Source organism: Oncorhynchus masou, chromosome 18 (assembly GCF_036934945.1).
Source record: "Oncorhynchus masou masou isolate Uvic2021 chromosome 18, UVic_Omas_1.1, whole genome shotgun sequence".
NCBI lineage: Eukaryota > Metazoa > Chordata > Actinopteri > Salmoniformes > Salmonidae > Oncorhynchus > Oncorhynchus masou.
In genome coordinates, this window is record NC_088229.1 from 77,486,786 (window position 1) to 77,507,260 (window position 20,475).

At 44.6% G+C, this 20,475-nt stretch overlaps 1 protein-coding gene across 5 annotated transcripts in view; it reads left to right on the plus strand.

Moving 5' to 3' along the window:
• vit (vitrin) overlaps positions 1–20,475 on the plus strand; it is a 98,592-nt gene that overhangs the window by 18,590 nt on the left and 59,527 nt on the right. For all 5 annotated transcript variants that reach the window (XM_064924499.1, XM_064924496.1, XM_064924498.1 and 2 more), the window contains exons 2-3: positions 14,052–14,163; positions 18,487–18,552. In XM_064924499.1, coding sequence (XP_064780571.1) covers positions 14,127–14,163; positions 18,487–18,552 — 103 coding nt within the window. In that variant the 5' untranslated portion in view covers positions 14,052–14,126. The remainder of the gene's footprint in view (positions 1–14,051; positions 14,164–18,486; positions 18,553–20,475) is intronic.

The following is a 20,475-nucleotide window of genomic DNA, read 5'->3' on the forward strand; positions in this document are numbered from 1 at the left end:
TGGTAGACAACCTAAAGACATACTGGTAGACAACCTGAAGACATACTGGTAGACAACCTGAAGACATACTGGTAGACAACCTGAAGACATACTGGTAGACAACCTGAAGACAGACATACTGGTAGACAACCTGAAGACAGACATACTGGTAGACAACCTGAAGACATACTGGTAGACAACCTGAAGACATACTGGTAGACAACCTAAAGACATACTGGTAGACAACCTGAAGACATACTGGTAGACAACCTGAAGACATACTGGTAGACAACCTGAAGACATACTGGTAGACAACCTGAAGACATACTGGTAGACAACCTGAAGACAGACATACTGGTAGACAACCTGAAGACATACTGGTAGTCAACCTGAAGACAGACATACTGGTAGACAACCTAAAGACATACTGATAGACAACCTGAAGACATACTGGTAGACAACCTGAAGACATACTGGTAGACAACCTGAAGACATACCGGTAGTCAACCTGAAGACATACTGGTAGACAACCTGAAGACAGACATACTGGTAGACAACCTGAAGACATACTGGTAGACAACCTGGTAGACAACCTGAAGACATACCGGTAGTCAACCTGAAGACATACTGGTAGACAACCTGAAGACATACTGGTAGACAACCTGAAGACATACTGGTAGACAACCTGAAGACATACTGGTAGACAACCTGGTAGACAACCTGAAGACATACTGGTAGTCAACCTGAAGACAGACATACTGATAGACAACCTGAAGACATACTGGTAGACAACCTGAAGACAGACATACTGGTAGACAACCTGAAGACATACTGGTAGACAACCTGAAGACATACTGGTAGACAACCTAAAGACATACTGGTAGACAACCTGAAGACATACTGGTAGACAACCTGAAGACATACTGGTAGACAACCTGAAGACATACTGGTAGACAACATAAAGACATACTGGTAGACAACCTGAAGACATACTGGTAGACAACCTGAAGACATACTGGTAGACAACCTGAAGACAGACTGGTAGACAACCTGAAGACAGACATACTGGTAGACAACCTGAAGACATACTGGTAGACAACCTGAAGACATACTGGTAGACAACCTAAAGACATACTGGTAGACAACCTGAAGACATACTGGTAGACAACCTGAAGACATACTGGTAGACAACCTGAAGACATACTGGTAGACAACCTGAAGACATACTGGTAGACAACCTGAAGACAGACATACTGGTAGACAACCTGAAGACATACTGGTAGTCAACCTGAAGACAGACATACTGGTAGACAACCTAAAGACATACTGATAGACAACCTGAAGACATACTGGTAGACAACCTGAAGACATACTGGTAGACAACCTGAAGACATACCGGTAGTCAACCTGAAGACATACTGGTAGACAACCTGAAGACAGACATACTGGTAGACAACCTGAAGACATACTGGTAGACAACCTGGTAGACAACCTGAAGACATACCGGTAGTCAACCTGAAGACATACTGGTAGATAACCTGAAGACATACTGGTAGACAACCTGAAGACATACTGGTAGACAACCTGAAGACAGACATACTGGTAGACAACCTGAAGACATACTGGTAGACAACCTGGTAGACAACCTGAAGACATACTGGTAGTCAACCTGAAGACAGACATACTGATAGACAACCTGAAGACTTACATACTGGTAGACAACCTGAAGACATACTGGTAGACAACCTGAAGACATACTGGTAGTCAACCTGAAGACATACTGGTAGACAACCTGAAGACATACTGGTAGATAACCTGAAGACATACTGGTAGACAACCTGAAGACAGACTGGTAGACAACCTGAAGACATACTGGTAGACAACCTGAAGACATACTGGTAGATAACCTGAAGACATACTGGTAGACAACCTGAAGACAGACTGGTAGACAACCTGAAGACATACTGGTAGACAACCTGAAGACATACTGGTAGACAACCTGAAGACATACTGGTAGTCAACCTGAAGACATACTGGTAGACAACCTGAAGACATACTGGTAGATAACCTGAAGACATACTGGTAGACAACCTGAAGACATACTGGTAGACAACCTGAAGACAGACATACTGGTAGACAACCTGAAGACATACTGGTAGACAACCTGAAGACATACTGGTAGACAACCTGAAGACAGACATACTGGTAGACAACCTGAAGACATACTGGTAGACAACCTGAAGACATACTGGTAGACAACCTGAAGACATACTGGTAGACAACCTGAAGACAGACATACTGATAGACAACCTGAAGACATACTGGTAGATAACCTGAAGACATACTGGTAGACAACCTGAAGACATACTGGTAGACAACCTGAAGGCAGACATACTGGTAGACAACCTGAAGACATACTGGTAGATAACCTGAAGACATACTGGTAGACAACCTGAAGACAGACTGGTAGACAACCTGAAGACATACTGGTAGACAACCTGAAGACATACTGGTAGACAACCTGAAGACATACTGGTAGACAACCTGAAGACATACTGGTAGACAACCTGAAGACAGACATACTGGTAGTCAACCTGAAGACAGACATACTGGTAGACAACCTGAAGACATACTGGTAGACAACCTGAAGACATACTGGTAGACAACCTGAAGGCAGACATACTGGTAGACAACCTAAAGACAGACATACTGGTAGACAACCTGAAGACATACTGGTAGACAACCTGAAGACATACTGGTAGATAACCTGAAGACATACTGGTAGACAACCTGAAGACATACTGGTAGACAACCTGAAGACATACTGGTAGACAACCTGAAGACAGACTGGTAGACAACCTGAAGACATACTGGTAGACAACCTGAAGACAGACATACTGGTAGACAACCTGAAGACATACTGGTAGTCAACCTGAAGACATACTGGTAGACAACCTGTTAGACAACCTGAAGACATACTGGTATTCAACCTGAAGACATACTGGTAGACAACCTGAAGACATACTGGTAGACAACCTGAAGACAGACATACTGGTAGACAACCTGAAGACATACTGGTAGACAACCTGGTAGACAACCTGAAGACATACTGGTAGACAACCTGAAGACATACTGGTAGACAACCTGAAGACAGACATACTGGTAGACAACCTGAAGACATACTGGTAGACAACCTGAAGACATACTGGTAGACAACCTGGTAGACAACCTGAAGACAGACTGGTAGACAACCTGAAGACATACTGGTAGACAACCTGAAGACATACTGGTAGACAACCTGAAGACAGACTGGTAGATAACCTGAAGACAGACATACTGGTAGACAACCTGAAGACAGACTGGTAGACAACCTGAAGACATACTGGTAGACAACCTGAAGACATACTGGTAGACAACCTGGTAGAGAACCTGAAGACATACTGGTAGACAACCTGGTAGAGAACCTGAAGACATACTGGTATTCAACCTGAAGACATACTGGTATTCAACCTGAAGACATACTGGTAGACAACCTGAAGACAGACATACTGGTAGACAACCTGAAGACAGACTGGTAGATAACCTGAAGACATACTGGTAGACAACCTGAAGACATACTGGTAGACAACCTGAAGACATACTGGTAGACAACCTGAAGACATACTGGTAGACAACCTGGTAGAGAACCTGAAGACATACTGGTAGACAACCTGGTAGAGAACCTGAAGACATACTGGTATTCAACCTGAAGACATACTGGTATTCAACCTGAAGACATACTGGTAGACAACCTGAAGACAGACATACTGGTAGACAACCTGAAGACAGACTGGTAGATAACCTGAAGACATACTGGTAGACAACCTGAAGACATACTGGTAGACAACCTGAAGACATACTGGTAGACAACCTGAAGACATACTGGTAGACAACCTGGTAGAGAACCTGAAGACATACTGGTAGACAACCTGGTAGAGAACCTGAAGACATACTGGTATTCAACCTGAAGACATACTGGTATTCAACCTGAAGACATACTGGTAGACAACCTGAAGACAGACATACTGGTAGACAACCTGAAGACAGACTGGTAGATAACCTGAAGACATACTGGTAGACAACCTGAAGACATACTGGTAGACAACCTGAAGACATACTGGTAGATAACCTGAAGACATACTGGTAGACAACCTGAAGACATACTGGTAGACAACCTGAAGACATACTGGTAGACAACCTGAAGACATACTGGTAGATAACCTGAAGACATACTGGTAGACAACCTGAAGACATACTGGTAGACAACCTGAAGACATACTGGTAGACAACCTGAAGACATACTGGTAGACAACCTGAAGACATACTGGTAGACAACCTGAAGACATACTGGTAGACAACCTGAAGACATACTGGTAGACAACCTGAAGACACACTGGTAGACAACCTGAAGACATACTGGTAGACAACCTGAAGACATACTGGTAGACAACCTGAAGACATACTGGTAGACAACCTGAAGACAGACATACTGGTAGACAACCTGAAGACAGACATACTGGTAGACAACCTGAAGACATACTGGTAGACAACCTGAAGACATACTGGTAGACAACCTGAAGACAGACATACTGGTAGACAACCTGAAGACAGACTGGTAGACAACCTGAAGACATACTGGTAGATAACCTGAAGACATACTGGTAGACAACCTGAAGACATACTGGTAGATAACCTGAAGACATACTGGTAGACAACCTGAAGACAGACATACTGGTAGACAACCTGAAGACAGACTGGTAGACAACCTGAAGACATACTGGTAGACAACCTGAAGACAGACTGGTAGACAACCTGAAGACATACTGGTAGACAACCTGAAGACATACTGGTAGACAACCTGAAGACAGACTGGTAGATAACCTGAAGACAGACATACTGGTAGACAACCTGAAGACAGACTGGTAGACAACCTGAAGACATACTGGTAGACAACCTGAAGACATACTGGTAGACAACCTGGTAGAGAACCTGAAGACATACTGGTAGACAACCTGGTAGAGAACCTGAAGACATACTGGTATTCAACCTGAAGACATACTGGTATTCAACCTGAAGACATACTGGTAGACAACCTGAAGACAGACATACTGGTAGACAACCTGAAGACAGACTGGTAGATAACCTGAAGACATACTGGTAGACAACCTGAAGACATACTGGTAGACAACCTGAAGACATACTGGTAGACAACCTGAAGACATACTGGTAGACAACCTGGTAGAGAACCTGAAGACATACTGGTAGACAACCTGGTAGAGAACCTGAAGACATACTGGTATTCAACCTGAAGACATACTGGTATTCAACCTGAAGACATACTGGTAGACAACCTGAAGACAGACATACTGGTAGACAACCTGAAGACAGACTGGTAGATAACCTGAAGACATACTGGTAGACAACCTGAAGACATACTGGTAGACAACCTGAAGACATACTGGTAGACAACCTGAAGACATACTGGTAGACAACCTGGTAGAGAACCTGAAGACATACTGGTAGACAACCTGGTAGAGAACCTGAAGACATACTGGTATTCAACCTGAAGACATACTGGTATTCAACCTGAAGACATACTGGTAGACAACCTGAAGACAGACATACTGGTAGACAACCTGAAGACAGACTGGTAGATAACCTGAAGACATACTGGTAGACAACCTGAAGACATACTGGTAGACAACCTGAAGACATACTGGTAGACAACCTGAAGACATACTGGTAGATAACCTGAAGACATACTGGTAGACAACCTGAAGACATACTGGTAGACAACCTGAAGACATACTGGTAGACAACCTGAAGACATACTGGTAGATAACCTGAAGACATACTGGTAGACAACCTGAAGACATACTGGTAGACAACCTGAAGACATACTGGTAGACAACCTGAAGACATACTGGTAGACAACCTGAAGACATACTGGTAGACAACCTGAAGACATACTGGTAGACAACCTGAAGACATACTGGTAGACAACCTGAAGACATACTGGTAGACAACCTGAAGACACACTGGTAGACAACCTGAAGACATACTGGTAGACAACCTGAAGACATACTGGTAGACAACCTGAAGACATACTGGTAGACAACCTGAAGACAGACATACTGGTAGACAACCTGAAGACAGACATACTGGTAGACAACCTGAAGACATACTGGTAGACAACCTGAAGACATACTGGTAGACAACCTGAAGACAGACCTTACCTTTAAAAGGCGCATTTACGGCGATCCATTGCACTGCTCTGTATCAGAACTGGGATTGATTCCTGGTCTTTTTCTCATTTACTACCGTGATTCTAGCCCTGCATGGGGTCATTGGACATGGTCCTATCATATTTGATAATGTCCAGCCTGCCAACGGTAGGTCTGACTCTGTGCTGAGAGAGTGAGAGACATGGTGCCAGCATTCCTTTGATAACAGGATCTAATCGTCGGTTTCACTCAACACATCTGTCAACACAGTTCTACCCTGCTGCCCTTGTACAGGGAGGTATCTGGGAACTGGAGTTCTACCCTGCTGCCCTTGTACGGGGAGGTATCTGGGAACTGGAGTTCTACCCTGCTGCCCCCGTCCCGTGTAAGGGACCTGGGGACTGGAGTTCTACCCTGCTGCCCTTGTACAGGGAGGTATCTGGGGACGAGAGTTCGACCCTACTGCCCCCGTCCCGTGTAAGGGACCTGGGGACTGGAGTTCTACCCTGCTGCCCTTGTACGGGGAGGTATCTGGGGACTGGAGTTCTACCCTGCTGCCCTTGTACAGGGAGGTATCTGGGGACTGGAGTTCTACCCTACTGCCCCCGTCCTGTGTAAGGGACCTGGGGACTGGAGTTCTACCCTGCTGTCCTTGTACAGGGAGGTATCTGGGGACTGGAGTTCTACCCTACTGCCCCCGTCCTGTGTAAGGGACCTGGGGACTGGAGTTCTACCCTGCTGTCCTTGTACAGGGAGGTATCTGGGGACGAGAGTTCGACCCTACTGCCCCCGTCCTGTGTAAGGGACCTGGGGACTGGAGTTCTACCCTGCTGCCCTTGTACAGGGAGGTACCCTGGGGACTAGGGTTCTACCTGTGGGACCTGGGAGAGTGGTTTGCTTACAGCACTTTGTGCAACCGAGAGAGTGTCATCCCAGTTTATTTAATGTGTTGTGTTATGCCATTACATGTTATATTTGACTCTGGCCACTGATGGTGTCTTCTGAAAGACTCACATTATGGTCTTGTGTCGTTTGAGAACAGTTGACTAAGTCAGTGGGTCTCAGTTCTCTCCTCAGGGACCCACAGCTCTACCAGAGGGTCTCAGTTCTCTCCTCAGGGACCAACAGCTGTACCAGAGGGTCTCAGTTCTCTCCTCAGGGACACACAGCTGTTCCAGAGGGTCTCAGTTCTCTCCTCAGGGACCCCCCCAGTGTACCAGAGCTACCACACCTGATTCAACTAGACAATTATTAACACAATAATAACACCTAGAGAAGTTTAACATAATAACATTAGGGTTAAACGGAATAAATCCCTGTATGGTTCTATAGTACAAAATTATCTACAAAGAACCTTTAAGATTAAGGAAGGGTATTTATAGAACCATTCTCCTTAATGGTTCTTTATAGAACCTTAGGAAAGGGTTCTTCATAGAACCTTAAGAAATGGTTATTTATAGAACCCTAGGAAATGGTTCTTTATAGAACCTTAGGAAAGGGTTCTTTATAGAACCTTAGGAAATGGTTCTTTATAGAACCTTCAGAAAGGGTTCTTTATAGAACCTTAGGAAATGGTTCTTTATAGAACCTTAGGAAATGGTTCTTTATAGAACTTTAGGAAATGGTTCTTTATAGAGCCTTCGGAAGGGGTTCTTTATAGAACCTTAGGAATTGGTTCTTTATAGAACCTTCGGAAAGGATTCTTTATAGAGCCATTGTCTATTAAAAAAATGTCTATAAAGAACCTTGTATATAGCCCCATAAGGGGTTGTAACCATAGCTGAACCCTTTTTGGTGATATATAGACAGGTTGGTTGTTAAGCAACAAAACCGGGTGCGTCACCACGGTGCAGAACAAACGGGGTTGGCTTAGACTGTTGACAACACGTAAACTATATTTAGTCTCCAAATGTTTATTGAAAACAAATACGTTTGACCAATGAGCACTTGTTGTCTCTCAAATACAATGTAGCAGTTGTTGGTTAGCTAGCGAGCGAACTTTAGCCATATTAGCGTAGACATGACATCAGTCAAAACATCACAAAACACGACATGGTTTCAAGAACAAGATCAAACGAGTCACTTACGTTTCCCCACATGGCAACTTCTTGTCATTGTTGCTAGCTACCTGGCTATCCAGAATCAGGGCATCTTCTTGTCATTGTTGCTAGCTACCTGGCTATCCAGAATCAGGGCATCTTCTTGTCATTGTTGCTAGCTACCTGGCTATCCAGAATCAGGGCAGCTTCTTGTCATTGTTGCTAGCTACCTGGCCATCCAGAATCAGGGCAGCTTCTTGTCATTGTTGCTAGCTACCTGGCTATCCAGAATCAGGGCAGCTTCTTGTCATTGTTGCTAGCTACCTGGCCATCCAGAATCAGGGCAGCTTCTTGTCATTGTTGCTAGCTACCTGGCCATCCAGAATCAGGGCAGCTTCTTGTCATTGTTGCTAGCTACCTGGCTATCCAGAATAAGGGCAGCTTCTTGTCATTGTTGCTAGCTACCTGGCCATCCAGAATCAGGGCAGCTTCTTGTCATTGTTGCTAGCTACCTGGCTATCCAGAATCGGGGCAGCTTCTTGTCATTGTTGCTAGCTACCTGGCTATCCAGAATCAGGGCATCTCTTGTCATTGTTGCTAGCTACCTGGCTATCCAGAATCAGGGCATCTTCTTGTCATTGTTGCTAGCTACCTGGCTATCCAGAATCAGGCAGCTTCTTGTCATTGTTGCTAGCTTCCTGGCCATCCAGAATCAGGCAGCTTCTTGTCATTGTTGCTAGCTACCTGGCTATCCAGAATCAGGCAGCTTCTTGTCATTGTTGCTAGCTACCTGGCTATCCAGAATCAGGGCAGCTTCTTGTCATTGTTGCTAGCTACCTGGGTATCCAGAATCAGGGCAGCTTCTTGTCATTGTTGCTAGCTACCTGGCTATCCAGAATCAGGGCATCTTCTTGTCATTGTTGCTAGCTACCTGGCTATCCAGAATCAGGGCATCTTCTTGTCATTGTTGCTAGCTACCTGGCTATCCAGAATCAGGGCATCTTCTTGTCATTGTTGCTATCTACCTGGCTTTCCAGAATTAGGCAGCTTCTTGTCATTGTTGCTAGCTTCCTGGCTTTCCAGAATTAGGCAGCTTCTTGTCATTGTTGCTAGCTTCCTGGCCATCCAGAATCAGGCAGCTTCTTGTCATTGTTGCTAGCTACCTGGCTATCCAGAATCAGGCAGCTTCTTGTCATTGTTGCTAGCTACCTGGCTATCCAGAATCAGGGCAGCTTTTTGTCATTGTTGCTAGCTACCTGGCCATCCAGAATCAGGGCAGCTTCTTGTCATTGTTGCTAGCTACCTGGCTATCCAGAATCAGGGCATCTCTTGTCATTGTTGCTAGCTACCTGGCTATCCAGAATCAGGGCATCTTCTTGTCATTGTTGCTAGCTACCTGGGTATCCAGAATCAGGCAGCTTCTTGTCATTGTTGCTAGCTTCCTGGCTTTCCAGAATCAGGGCATCTTCTTGTCATTGTTGCTAGCTACCTGGCTATCCAGAATCAGGGCAGCTTCTTGTCATTGTTGCTATCTACCTGGCTTTCCAGAATTAGGCAGCTTCTTGTCATTGTTGCTAGCTTCCTGGCTTTCCAGAATTAGGCAGCTTCTTGTCATTGTTGCTAGCTTCCTGGCCATCCAGAATCAGGCAGCTTCTTGTCATTGTTGCTAGCTACCTGGCTATCCAGAATCAGGCAGCTTCTTGTCATTGTTGCTAGCTACCTGGCTATCCAGAATCAGGGCAGCTTCTTGTCATTGTTGCTAGCTACCTGGCCATCCAGAATCAGGGCAGCTTCTTGTCATTGTTGCTAGCTACCTGGCTATCCAGAATCAGGGCATCTCTTGTCATTGTTGCTAGCTACCTGGCTATCCAGAATCAGGGCATCTTCTTGTCATTGTTGCTAGCTACCTGGGTATCCAGAATCAGGCAGCTTCTTGTCATTGTTGCTAGCTACCTGGCCATCCAGAATCAGGGCAGCTTCTTGTCATTGTTGCTAGCTACCTGGCTATCCAGAATCAGGGCAGCTTCTTGTCATTGTTGCTAGCTACCTGGCCATCCAGAATCAGGGCAGCTTCTTGTCATTGTTGCTAGCTACCTGGCCATCCAGAATCAGGGCAGCTTCTTGTCATTGTTGCTAGCTACCTGGCTATCCAGAATAAGGGCAGCTTCTTGTCATTGTTGCTAGCTACCTGGCCATCCAGAATCAGGGCAGCTTCTTGTCATTGTTGCTAGCTACCTGGCTATCCAGAATCGGGGCAGCTTCTTGTCATTGTTGCTAGCTACCTGGCTATCCAGAATCAGGGCATCTCTTGTCATTGTTGCTAGCTACCTGGCTATCCAGAATCAGGGCATCTTCTTGTCATTGTTGCTAGCTACCTGGCTATCCAGAATCAGGCAGCTTCTTGTCATTGTTGCTAGCTTCCTGGCCATCCAGAATCAGGCAGCTTCTTGTCATTGTTGCTAGCTACCTGGCTATCCAGAATCAGGCAGCTTCTTGTCATTGTTGCTAGCTACCTGGCTATCCAGAATCAGGGCAGCTTCTTGTCATTGTTGCTAGCTACCTGGGTATCCAGAATCAGGGCAGCTTCTTGTCATTGTTGCTAGCTACCTGGCTATCCAGAATCAGGGCATCTTCTTGTCATTGTTGCTAGCTACCTGGCTATCCAGAATCAGGGCATCTTCTTGTCATTGTTGCTAGCTACCTGGCTATCCAGAATCAGGGCATCTTCTTGTCATTGTTGCTATCTACCTGGCTTTCCAGAATTAGGCAGCTTCTTGTCATTGTTGCTAGCTTCCTGGCTTTCCAGAATTAGGCAGCTTCTTGTCATTGTTGCTAGCTTCCTGGCCATCCAGAATCAGGCAGCTTCTTGTCATTGTTGCTAGCTACCTGGCTATCCAGAATCAGGCAGCTTCTTGTCATTGTTGCTAGCTACCTGGCTATCCAGAATCAGGGCAGCTTCTTGTCATTGTTGCTAGCTACCTGGCCATCCAGAATCAGGGCAGCTTCTTGTCATTGTTGCTAGCTACCTGGCTATCCAGAATCAGGGCATCTCTTGTCATTGTTGCTAGCTACCTGGCTATCCAGAATCAGGGCATCTTCTTGTCATTGTTGCTAGCTACCTGGGTATCCAGAATCAGGCAGCTTCTTGTCATTGTTGCTAGCTTCCTGGCTTTCCAGAATCAGGGCATCTTCTTGTCATTGTTGCTAGCTACCTGGCTATCCAGAATCAGGGCAGCTTCTTGTCATTGTTGCTAGCTACCTGGCTATCCAGAATCAGGGCATCTTCTTGTCATTGTTGCTAGCTACCTGGCTATCCAGAATCAGGGCATCTTCTTGTCATTGTTGCTAGCTACCTGGCTATCCAGAATTAGGGCATCTTCTTGTCATTGTTGCTAGCTACCTGACTATCCAGAATCAGGACATCTTCTTGTCATTGTTGCTAGCTACCTGGCTATCCAGAATCAGGGCATCTTCTTGTCATTGTTGCTAGCTACCTGGCTATCCAGAATTAGGGCATCTTCTTGTCATTGTTGCTAGCTACCTGGCTATCCAGAATCAGGGCATCTTCTTGTCATTGTTGCTAGCTACCTGGCTATCCAGAATCAGGGCATCTTCTTGTCATTGTTGCTATCTACCTGGCTTTCCAGAATTAGGCAGCTTCTTGTCATTGTTGCTAGCTTCCTGGCCATCCAGAATCAGGCAGCTTCTTGTCATTGTTGCTAGCTACCTGGCTATTCAGAATCAGGCAGCTTCTTGTCATTGTTGCTAGCAACCTGGCGATCCAGAATCAGGGCATCTTCTTGTCATTGTTGCTAGCTACCTGGCTATCCAGAATCAGGCAGCTTCTTGTCATTGTTGCTAGCTTCCTGGCCATCCAGAATCAGGCAGCTTCTTGTCATTGTTGCTAGCTACCTGGCTATCCAGAATCAGGCAGCTTCTTGTCATTGTTGCTAGCTACCTGGCTATCCAGAATCAGGGCAGCTTCTTATCATTGTTGCTAGCTACCTGGCCATCCAGAATCAGGGCAGCTTCTTGTCATTGTTGCTAGCTACCTGGCTATCCAGAATCAGGGCATCTCTTGTCATTGTTGCTAGCTACCTGGCTATCCAGAATCAGGGCATCTTCTTGTCATTGTTGCTAGCTACCTGGGTATCCAGAATCAGGGCAGCTTCTTGTCATTGTTGCTAGCTACCTGGCTATCCAGAATCAGGGCATCTTCTTGTCATTGTTGCTAGCTACCTGGCTATCCAGAATCAGGGCAGCTTCTTGTCATTGTTGCTAGCTACCTGGCTATCCAGAATCAGGGCATCTTCTTGTCATTGTTGCTAGCTACCTGGCTATCCAGAAACCTAACAACACACGCCCCCTGCCCCTTGGAATCGCACGCACAGTTTTCATGACGTTGTCAGCTAACCCTCCTATACAACATTAGTAAAGGGTTCTTTATAGCACCATATAGGTTCCACTTAGAATCTTGTGAGCATGATTATTTTTAGAACCTTAGGAAAGGGTTCTTTATAGCATTATACAGGTTCCACTTAGAACCTTGTGAGCACAATTCTTTATAGAACCTTCGAAAATGGTTATATATAATTTGTTCTGCACATTTTAAAGCATTGACCAATTGGCAATAACATATGTACTCAACATAGTAAACATTTCAGATGTACTCAACATAGTAAACATTTCAGATGTACTCAACATAGACTCACTAAACAGAGAACATCCCTGGTTATCCCTACTGCCTCTGATCTGGAGGACTCACTAAACAGAGAACATCCCTGGTCATCCCTACTGCCTCTGACCTGGTGGACTCACTAAACAGAGAACATCCCTGGTCCTCCCTACTGCCTCTGATCTGGAGGACTCACTAAACAGAGAACATCCCTGGTTATCCCTACTGCCTCTGATCTGGAGGACTCACTAAACAGAGAACATCCCTGGTCATCCTTACTGGCTCTGATCTGGAGGACTCACTAAACAGAGAACATCCCTGGTCATCCCTACTGCCTCTGATCTGGAGGACTCACTAAACAGAGAACATCCCTGGTCCTCCCTACTGCCTCTGATCTGGAGGACTCACTCAACAGAGAACATCCCTGGTCCTCCCTACTGCCTCTGATCTGGAGGACTCACTAAACAGAGAACATCCCTGGTCCTCCCTACTGCCTCTGATCTGGAGGACTCACTAAACAGAGAACATCCCTGGTCCCTACTGCCTCTGATCTGGAGGACTCACTAAACAGAGAACATCCCTGGTCCCTACTGCCTCTGATCTGGTGGACTCACTAAACAGAGAACATCCCTGGTCCCTACTGCCTCTGATCTGGAGGACTCACTAAACAGAGAACATCCCTGGTCCCTACTGCCTCTGATCTGGTGGACTCACTAAACAGAGAACATCCCTGGTCCCTACTGCCTCTGATCTGGAGGACTCATTAAACAGAGAACATCCCTGGTCCCTACTGCCGCTGATCTGGAGGACTCACTAAACACACATGCTTTGTTTGTAGATGATGATTCAGTGTGTTGGAGTGTGACCCTGGCTCCCTCCCTCCCTCCCTCCCTCCCTCCCTCCCATGGCTGACCCTGTAAAACAACACATTTCACAGCACCTACAGTATGTGGTGTACGTGACAATAAAAATATATAATTTTTTCTCTCCATTCCCTCTCTCTTTCTCTCTCTCTCTCTCCCCTCTTTGTCTCACCCCTCTCTCTCTCTCTCTTTCTCTCTCTCCCCTCTTTGTCTCCCCCCCCCTCTCTCTCAGGGGGAGTGAGTTACGAGGACAGCTCTAGGAGGACATCAAACAGACTAGACCAGCAGCCTTCCACCTCCCCGCACCATGCTGCTCAGAGCACCCCTCACTGCTGTCTGGCTGGGTAGGGGTTAGCACACACACACACGCACACACACACACACACACACACACACACACACACACGGATGCACGCATAACAAACACACACATGCAAGCACGCACACGCACACACACATAAACCATAGAGAACATGTTTCCAAAATACCATTGCTGTTAAGTCTTTCGTCATCTGTGGTTGTTGTGGTTACTGTAATTGTACAACACATGTAGATCATGATTATGTGGTTACTGTAATTGTACAACACATGTAGATCATGATTATGTGGTTACTGTAATTGTACAACACATATAGATCATGATTATGTGGTTACTGTAATTGTACAACACATGTAGATCATGATTATGTGGTTACTGTAATTGTACAACACATATAGATCATGATTATGTGGTTACTGTAATTGTACAACACATGTAGATCATGATTATGTGGTTACTGTAATTGTACAACGCATGTAGATCATGATTATGTGGTTACTGTAATTGTACAACACATATAGATCATGATTATGTGGTTACTGTAATTGTACAACACATGTAGATCATGATTATGTGGTTACTGTAATTGTACAACACATGTAGGTCATGATTATGTGGTTACTGTAATTGTACAACACATATAGATCATGATTATGTGGTTACTGTAATTGTACAACACATGTAGATCATGATTATGTGGTTACTGTAATTGTACAACACATATAGATCATGATTATGTGGTTACTGTAATTGTACAACACATGTAGATCATGATTATGTGGTTACTGTAATTGTACAACACATATAGATCATGATTATGTGGTTACTGTAATTGTACAACACATGTAGATCATGATTATGTGGTTACTGTAATTGTACAACACATGTAGATCATGATTATGTGGTTACTGTAATTGTACAACACATATAGATCATGATTTTGTGGTTACTGTAATTGTACAACACATGTAGATCATGATTATGTGGTTACTGTAATTGTACAACACATATAGATCATGATTATGTGGTTACTGTAATTGTACAACACATGTAGACTTTGATTATGTGGTTACTGTAATTGTACAACACATGTAGATCATGATTATGTGGTTACTGTAATTGTACAACACATATAGACTTTGACTATGTGGTTACTGTAATTGTACAACGCATGTAGATCATGATTATATGGTTACTGTAATTGTACAACACATGTAGATCATGATTATGTGGTTACTGTAATTGTACAACACATATAGACTTTGATTATGTGGTTACTGTAATTGTACAACACATGTAGATCATGATTATGTGGTTACTGTAATTGTACAACACATGTAGATCATGATTATGTGGTTACTGTAATTGTACAACACATGTAGATCATGATTATGTGGTTACTGTAATTGTACAACACATGTAGATCATGATTATGTGGTTACTGTAATTGTACAACACATGTAGATCATGATTATGTGGTTACTGTAATTGTACAACACATATAGACTTTGATTATGTGGTTACTGTAATTGTACAACACATATAGATCATGATTATGTGGTTACTGTAATTGTACAACACATGTAGATCATGATTATGTGGTTACTGTAATTGCACAACACATGTAGATCATGATTATGTGGTTACTGTAATTGTACAACACATGTAGATCATGATTATGTGGTTACTGTGATTGTACAACACATATAGATCATGATTATGTGGTTACTGTAATTGTACAACACATGTAGACTTTGATTATGTGGTTACTGTAATTGTACAACAGATATAGACTTTGATTATGTGGTTACTGTAATTGTACAACACATGCAGATCATGATTATGTGGTTACTGTAATTGTACAACACATATAGACTTTGATTATGTGGTCACTGTAATTGTACAACACATGTAGATCATGATTATGTGGTTACTGTAATTGTACAACACATGTAGATCATGATTATGTGGTTACTGTAATTGTACAACACATATAGATCATGATTATGTGGTTACTGTAATTGTACAACACATGTAGATCATGATTATATGGTTACTGTAATTGTACAACACATGTAGATCATGATTATATGGTTACTGTAATTGTACAACACATGCAGATCATGATTATGTGGTTACTGTAATTGTACAACACATATAGACTTTGATTATGTGGTCACTGTAATTGTACAACACATGTAGATCATGATTATGTGGTTACTGTAATTGTACAACACATGTAGATCATGATTATGTGGTTACTGTAATTGTACAACACATGTAGATCATGATTATATGGTTACTGTAATTGTACAACACATGTAGATCATGATTATGTGGTTACTGTAATTGTACAACACATGTAGATCATGATTATGTGGTTACTGTAATTGTACAACACATGTAGATCATGATTATGTGGTTACTGTAATTGTACAACACATGTAGATCATGATTATGTGGTTACTGTAATTGTACAACACATATAGATCATGATTATGTGGTTACTGTAATTGTACAACACATATAGATCATGATTATGTGGTTACTGTATTATTTTAACTTTCCGTCTTTATCTCTGTGATTAATTATGAATTGTTTCCACACACACCATGCCTCTTGTGAGTAATGGTCATGTGAGGTGAAATGTGTATATTTTGGGATGTGAATGTTCAGTCTGTTTGACCTGACGAAGATCCGTTTCAGATGGAAGCATTGTCAAAAAAGTGGTGAATTGGGAGCATAAACACGACTTCCTGTTAGTGGTGAATTGGGAGCATAAACACGACTTCCTGTTAGTGGTGAATTGGGAGCATAAACACGACTTCCTGTTAGTGGTGAATTGGGAGCATAAACAGGCCTTCCTGTTAGTGGTGAATTGGGAGCATAAACAGGCCTTCCTGTTAGTGGTGAATTGGGAGTATAAACAGGCCTTCCTGTTAGTGGTGAATTGGGAGCATAAACAGGCCTTCCTGTTAGTGGTGAATTGGGAGCATAAACACGACTTCCTGTTAGTGGTGAATTGGGAGCATAAACAGGCCTTCCTGTTAGTGGTGAATTGGGAGCATAAACAGGCCTTCCTGTTAGTGGTGAATTGGGAGCATAAACAGGCCTTCCTGTTAGCGGTGAATTGGGAGCATAAACAGGCCTTACTGTTAGTGGTGAACTGGGAGCTTGAACAGGTCTTACTGTTAGTGGTGAATTGGGAGCATAAACAGGTCTTCAAGTTAGCGTTGAATTGGGAGCATAAACAGGCCTTCCTGTTAGTGGTGAACTGGGAGCATAAACAGGCCTTACTGTTAGTGGTGAACTGGGAGCATAAACAGGCCTTACTGTTAGTGGTGAATTGGGAGCATAAACAGGCCTTACTGTTAGTGGTGAATTGGGAGCATAAACAGGCCTTACTGTTAGTGGTGAATTGGGAGTATAAACAGGCCTTCCTGTTAGTGGTGAATCTGGAGCATAAACAGGCCTTCCTGTTAGTGGTGAATTGGGAGCATAAACAGGCCTTCCTGTTAGTGGTGAATTGGGAGCATAAACAGGCCTTACTGTTAGTGGTGAATTGGGAGCATAAACAGGTTTTACTGTTAGTGGTGAATTGGGAGCATAAACAGGCCTTCCTGTTAGTGGTGAATTGGGAGCATAAACAGGTCTTACTGTTAGTGGTGAATTGGGAGCATAAACAGGCCTTACTGTTAGTGGTGAATTGGGAGCATAAACAGGCCTTCCTGGTAGTGGTGAATTGGGAGCATAAACAGGCCTTACTGTTAGTGGTGAATTGGGAGCATAAACAGGCCTTCCTGTTAGTGGTGAATTGGGAGCATAAACAGGTCTTCAAGTTAGCGTTGAATTGGGAGCATAAACAGGCCTTCCTGTTAGTGGTGAATTGCGAGCATAAACAGGCCTTCCTGTTAGTGGTGAATTGCGAGCATAAACAGGCCTTCCTGTTAGTGGTGAATTGGGAGCATAAACAGGCCTTACTGTTAGTGGTGAACTGGGACCATAAACAGGCCTTACTGTTAGTGGTGAATTGGGAGCATAAACAGGCCTTCCTGTTAGAGGTGAATTGGGAATATAAACAGACCTTACTGTTAGTGGTGAATTGGGAGCATAAACAGGCCTTACTGTTAGTGGTGAAATGGGAGCATAAACAGGCCTTCCTGTTCTTTACTGTATTCTTGTCACATCATAGAGGATTGGAGGAACACCCACATTCTGTAAATCTGTGAACAGCTATAACAGGCGTATATGTTACTGTGTGGGGATAGCTGTTTGTGATAGTCTATTGTGAAGAATGTGGGTTTCAGTACAGCTATGTAAATACTGTGTATTACTCACTGTCCTCTAGCCCTTCTACTCAGCTGCGGAAGTGAAGCCAAACCAAACGGATCCAAGAACAAGAAACCAAAACAAGGTAATAGTGGTTTATAACCTTTTCACACTATAGTGTTGGCCTAAACTGGCTCAGCTATGTCATTTCCAGCCCAGTACAGCTTGGTTTGGTTCAGTAGTGGATCCGTAACCAGGACAGCCCAGTACAGCTTGGTTTGGTTCAGTAGTGGATCCGTAACCAGACCAGCCCAGTACAGCTTGGTTTGGTTCAGTAGTGGATCCGTAACCAGACCAGCCCAGTACAGCTTGGTTTTGGACATGTCCTGACCCCTCCTCCTCTAACTCTTCTCCTCTCCATGTCCTGACCCCTCCCCTCCTCTATACTGATTCTTCCTGTCATGTCCTGACCCCTCCCCTCCTACTGATTCTTCCTGTCATGTCCTGACCCCTCCCCTCCTCTATACTGATTCTCCCTGTCCCTCCTCTATGTCCTGACCCCTCCCCACCTCTATACTGATTCTCTCTGTCATGTCCTGACCCCTCCCTCCTCTATACTGATTCTCTCTGTCATGTCCTGACCCCTCCCCACCTCTATACTGATTCTTCCTGTCATGTCCTGACCCCCCTCCTCTCCTCTATATTCTCCTGTCATGTCTGATCCCCACCTCTATACTGATTATTCCTGTCATGTCCTGACCCCTCCCCTCCTCTGTCATGTCTGACCCCTCCCTCTGTCATGTCCTGACCCCTCCCCTCCTCTATACTGATTCTAACTGTCATGTCCTGACCCCTCCCCTCCTCTATACTGATTCTCTCTGTCATGTCCTGATTCCCCTCATGTCCTGACCCCTCCTCTATACTGATTCTCTCTGTCATGTCCTGACCCCTCCCCTCCTCTATACTGATTCTTCCTGTCATGTCCTGACCCCTCCCCTCCTCTATACTGATTCTCCCTGTCATGTCCTGACCCCTCCCCTCCTCTATACTGATTCTCTCTGTCATGTCCTGACCCCCTCCCCTATACCTCCTATCATGTCCTGACCCCTCCCTCCTCTATACTGATTCTCTCATGTCATTCCTGACCCCCCTCCCTCCTCTATACTGATTCTCTCTGTCATGTCCTGACCCCTCCCCTCCTCTATACTGATTCTTCCTGTCATGTCCTGACCCCTCCCCTCCTCTATACTGATTCTCTCTGTCATGTCCTGACCCCTCCCCTCTATACTCCTCTATACTGATTCTCTCCTGTCATGTCCTGACCCCTCCCCTCCTCTATACTGATTCTTCATGTCTGTCATGTCCTGACCCCCCTCCCCTCCTCTATACTGATTCTCCCTGTCATGTCCTGACCCCTCCCTATACTCCTCTATACTGATTCTCTCTGTCATGTCCTGACCCCCTCCTCTATACTGATTCTCCCTCATGTCCTGACCCCTCCCCTCCTCTATACTGATTCTCTGTCATGTCCTCCCCTCCCCTCCTCTATACTGATTCTCTCTGTCATGTCCTGATTCTCCTTCTGTCATGTCCTGACCCCTCCCCTCCTCTATACTGATTCTTCTGTCATGTCCTGACCCCTCCCCTCCTCTATACTGATTCTTCCTGTCATGTCCTGACCCCTCCCCTCCTCTATACTGATTCTCTCTGTCATGTCCTGACCCCTCCCCTCCTCTATACTGATTCTCCTGTCATGTCCTGACCCCTCCCCTCCTCTATACTGATTCTCTCTGTCATGACCCCTCCTGATTCTCCTGTCATGTCCTGACCCCCCTCCTCTATACTGATTCTCTCTGTCATGTCCTGACCCCTCCCCCTCCTCTATACTCCTCCTCTATACTGATTCTCTCTGTCATGTCCTGACCCCTCCCCTCCTCTATACTGATTCTCTCTGTCATGTCCTGACCCCTCCCCTCCTCTATACTGATTCTCTCTGTCATGTCCTGACCCCTCCCCTCCTCTATACTGATTCTCTCTGTCATGTCCTGACCCCTCCCCTCCTCTATAC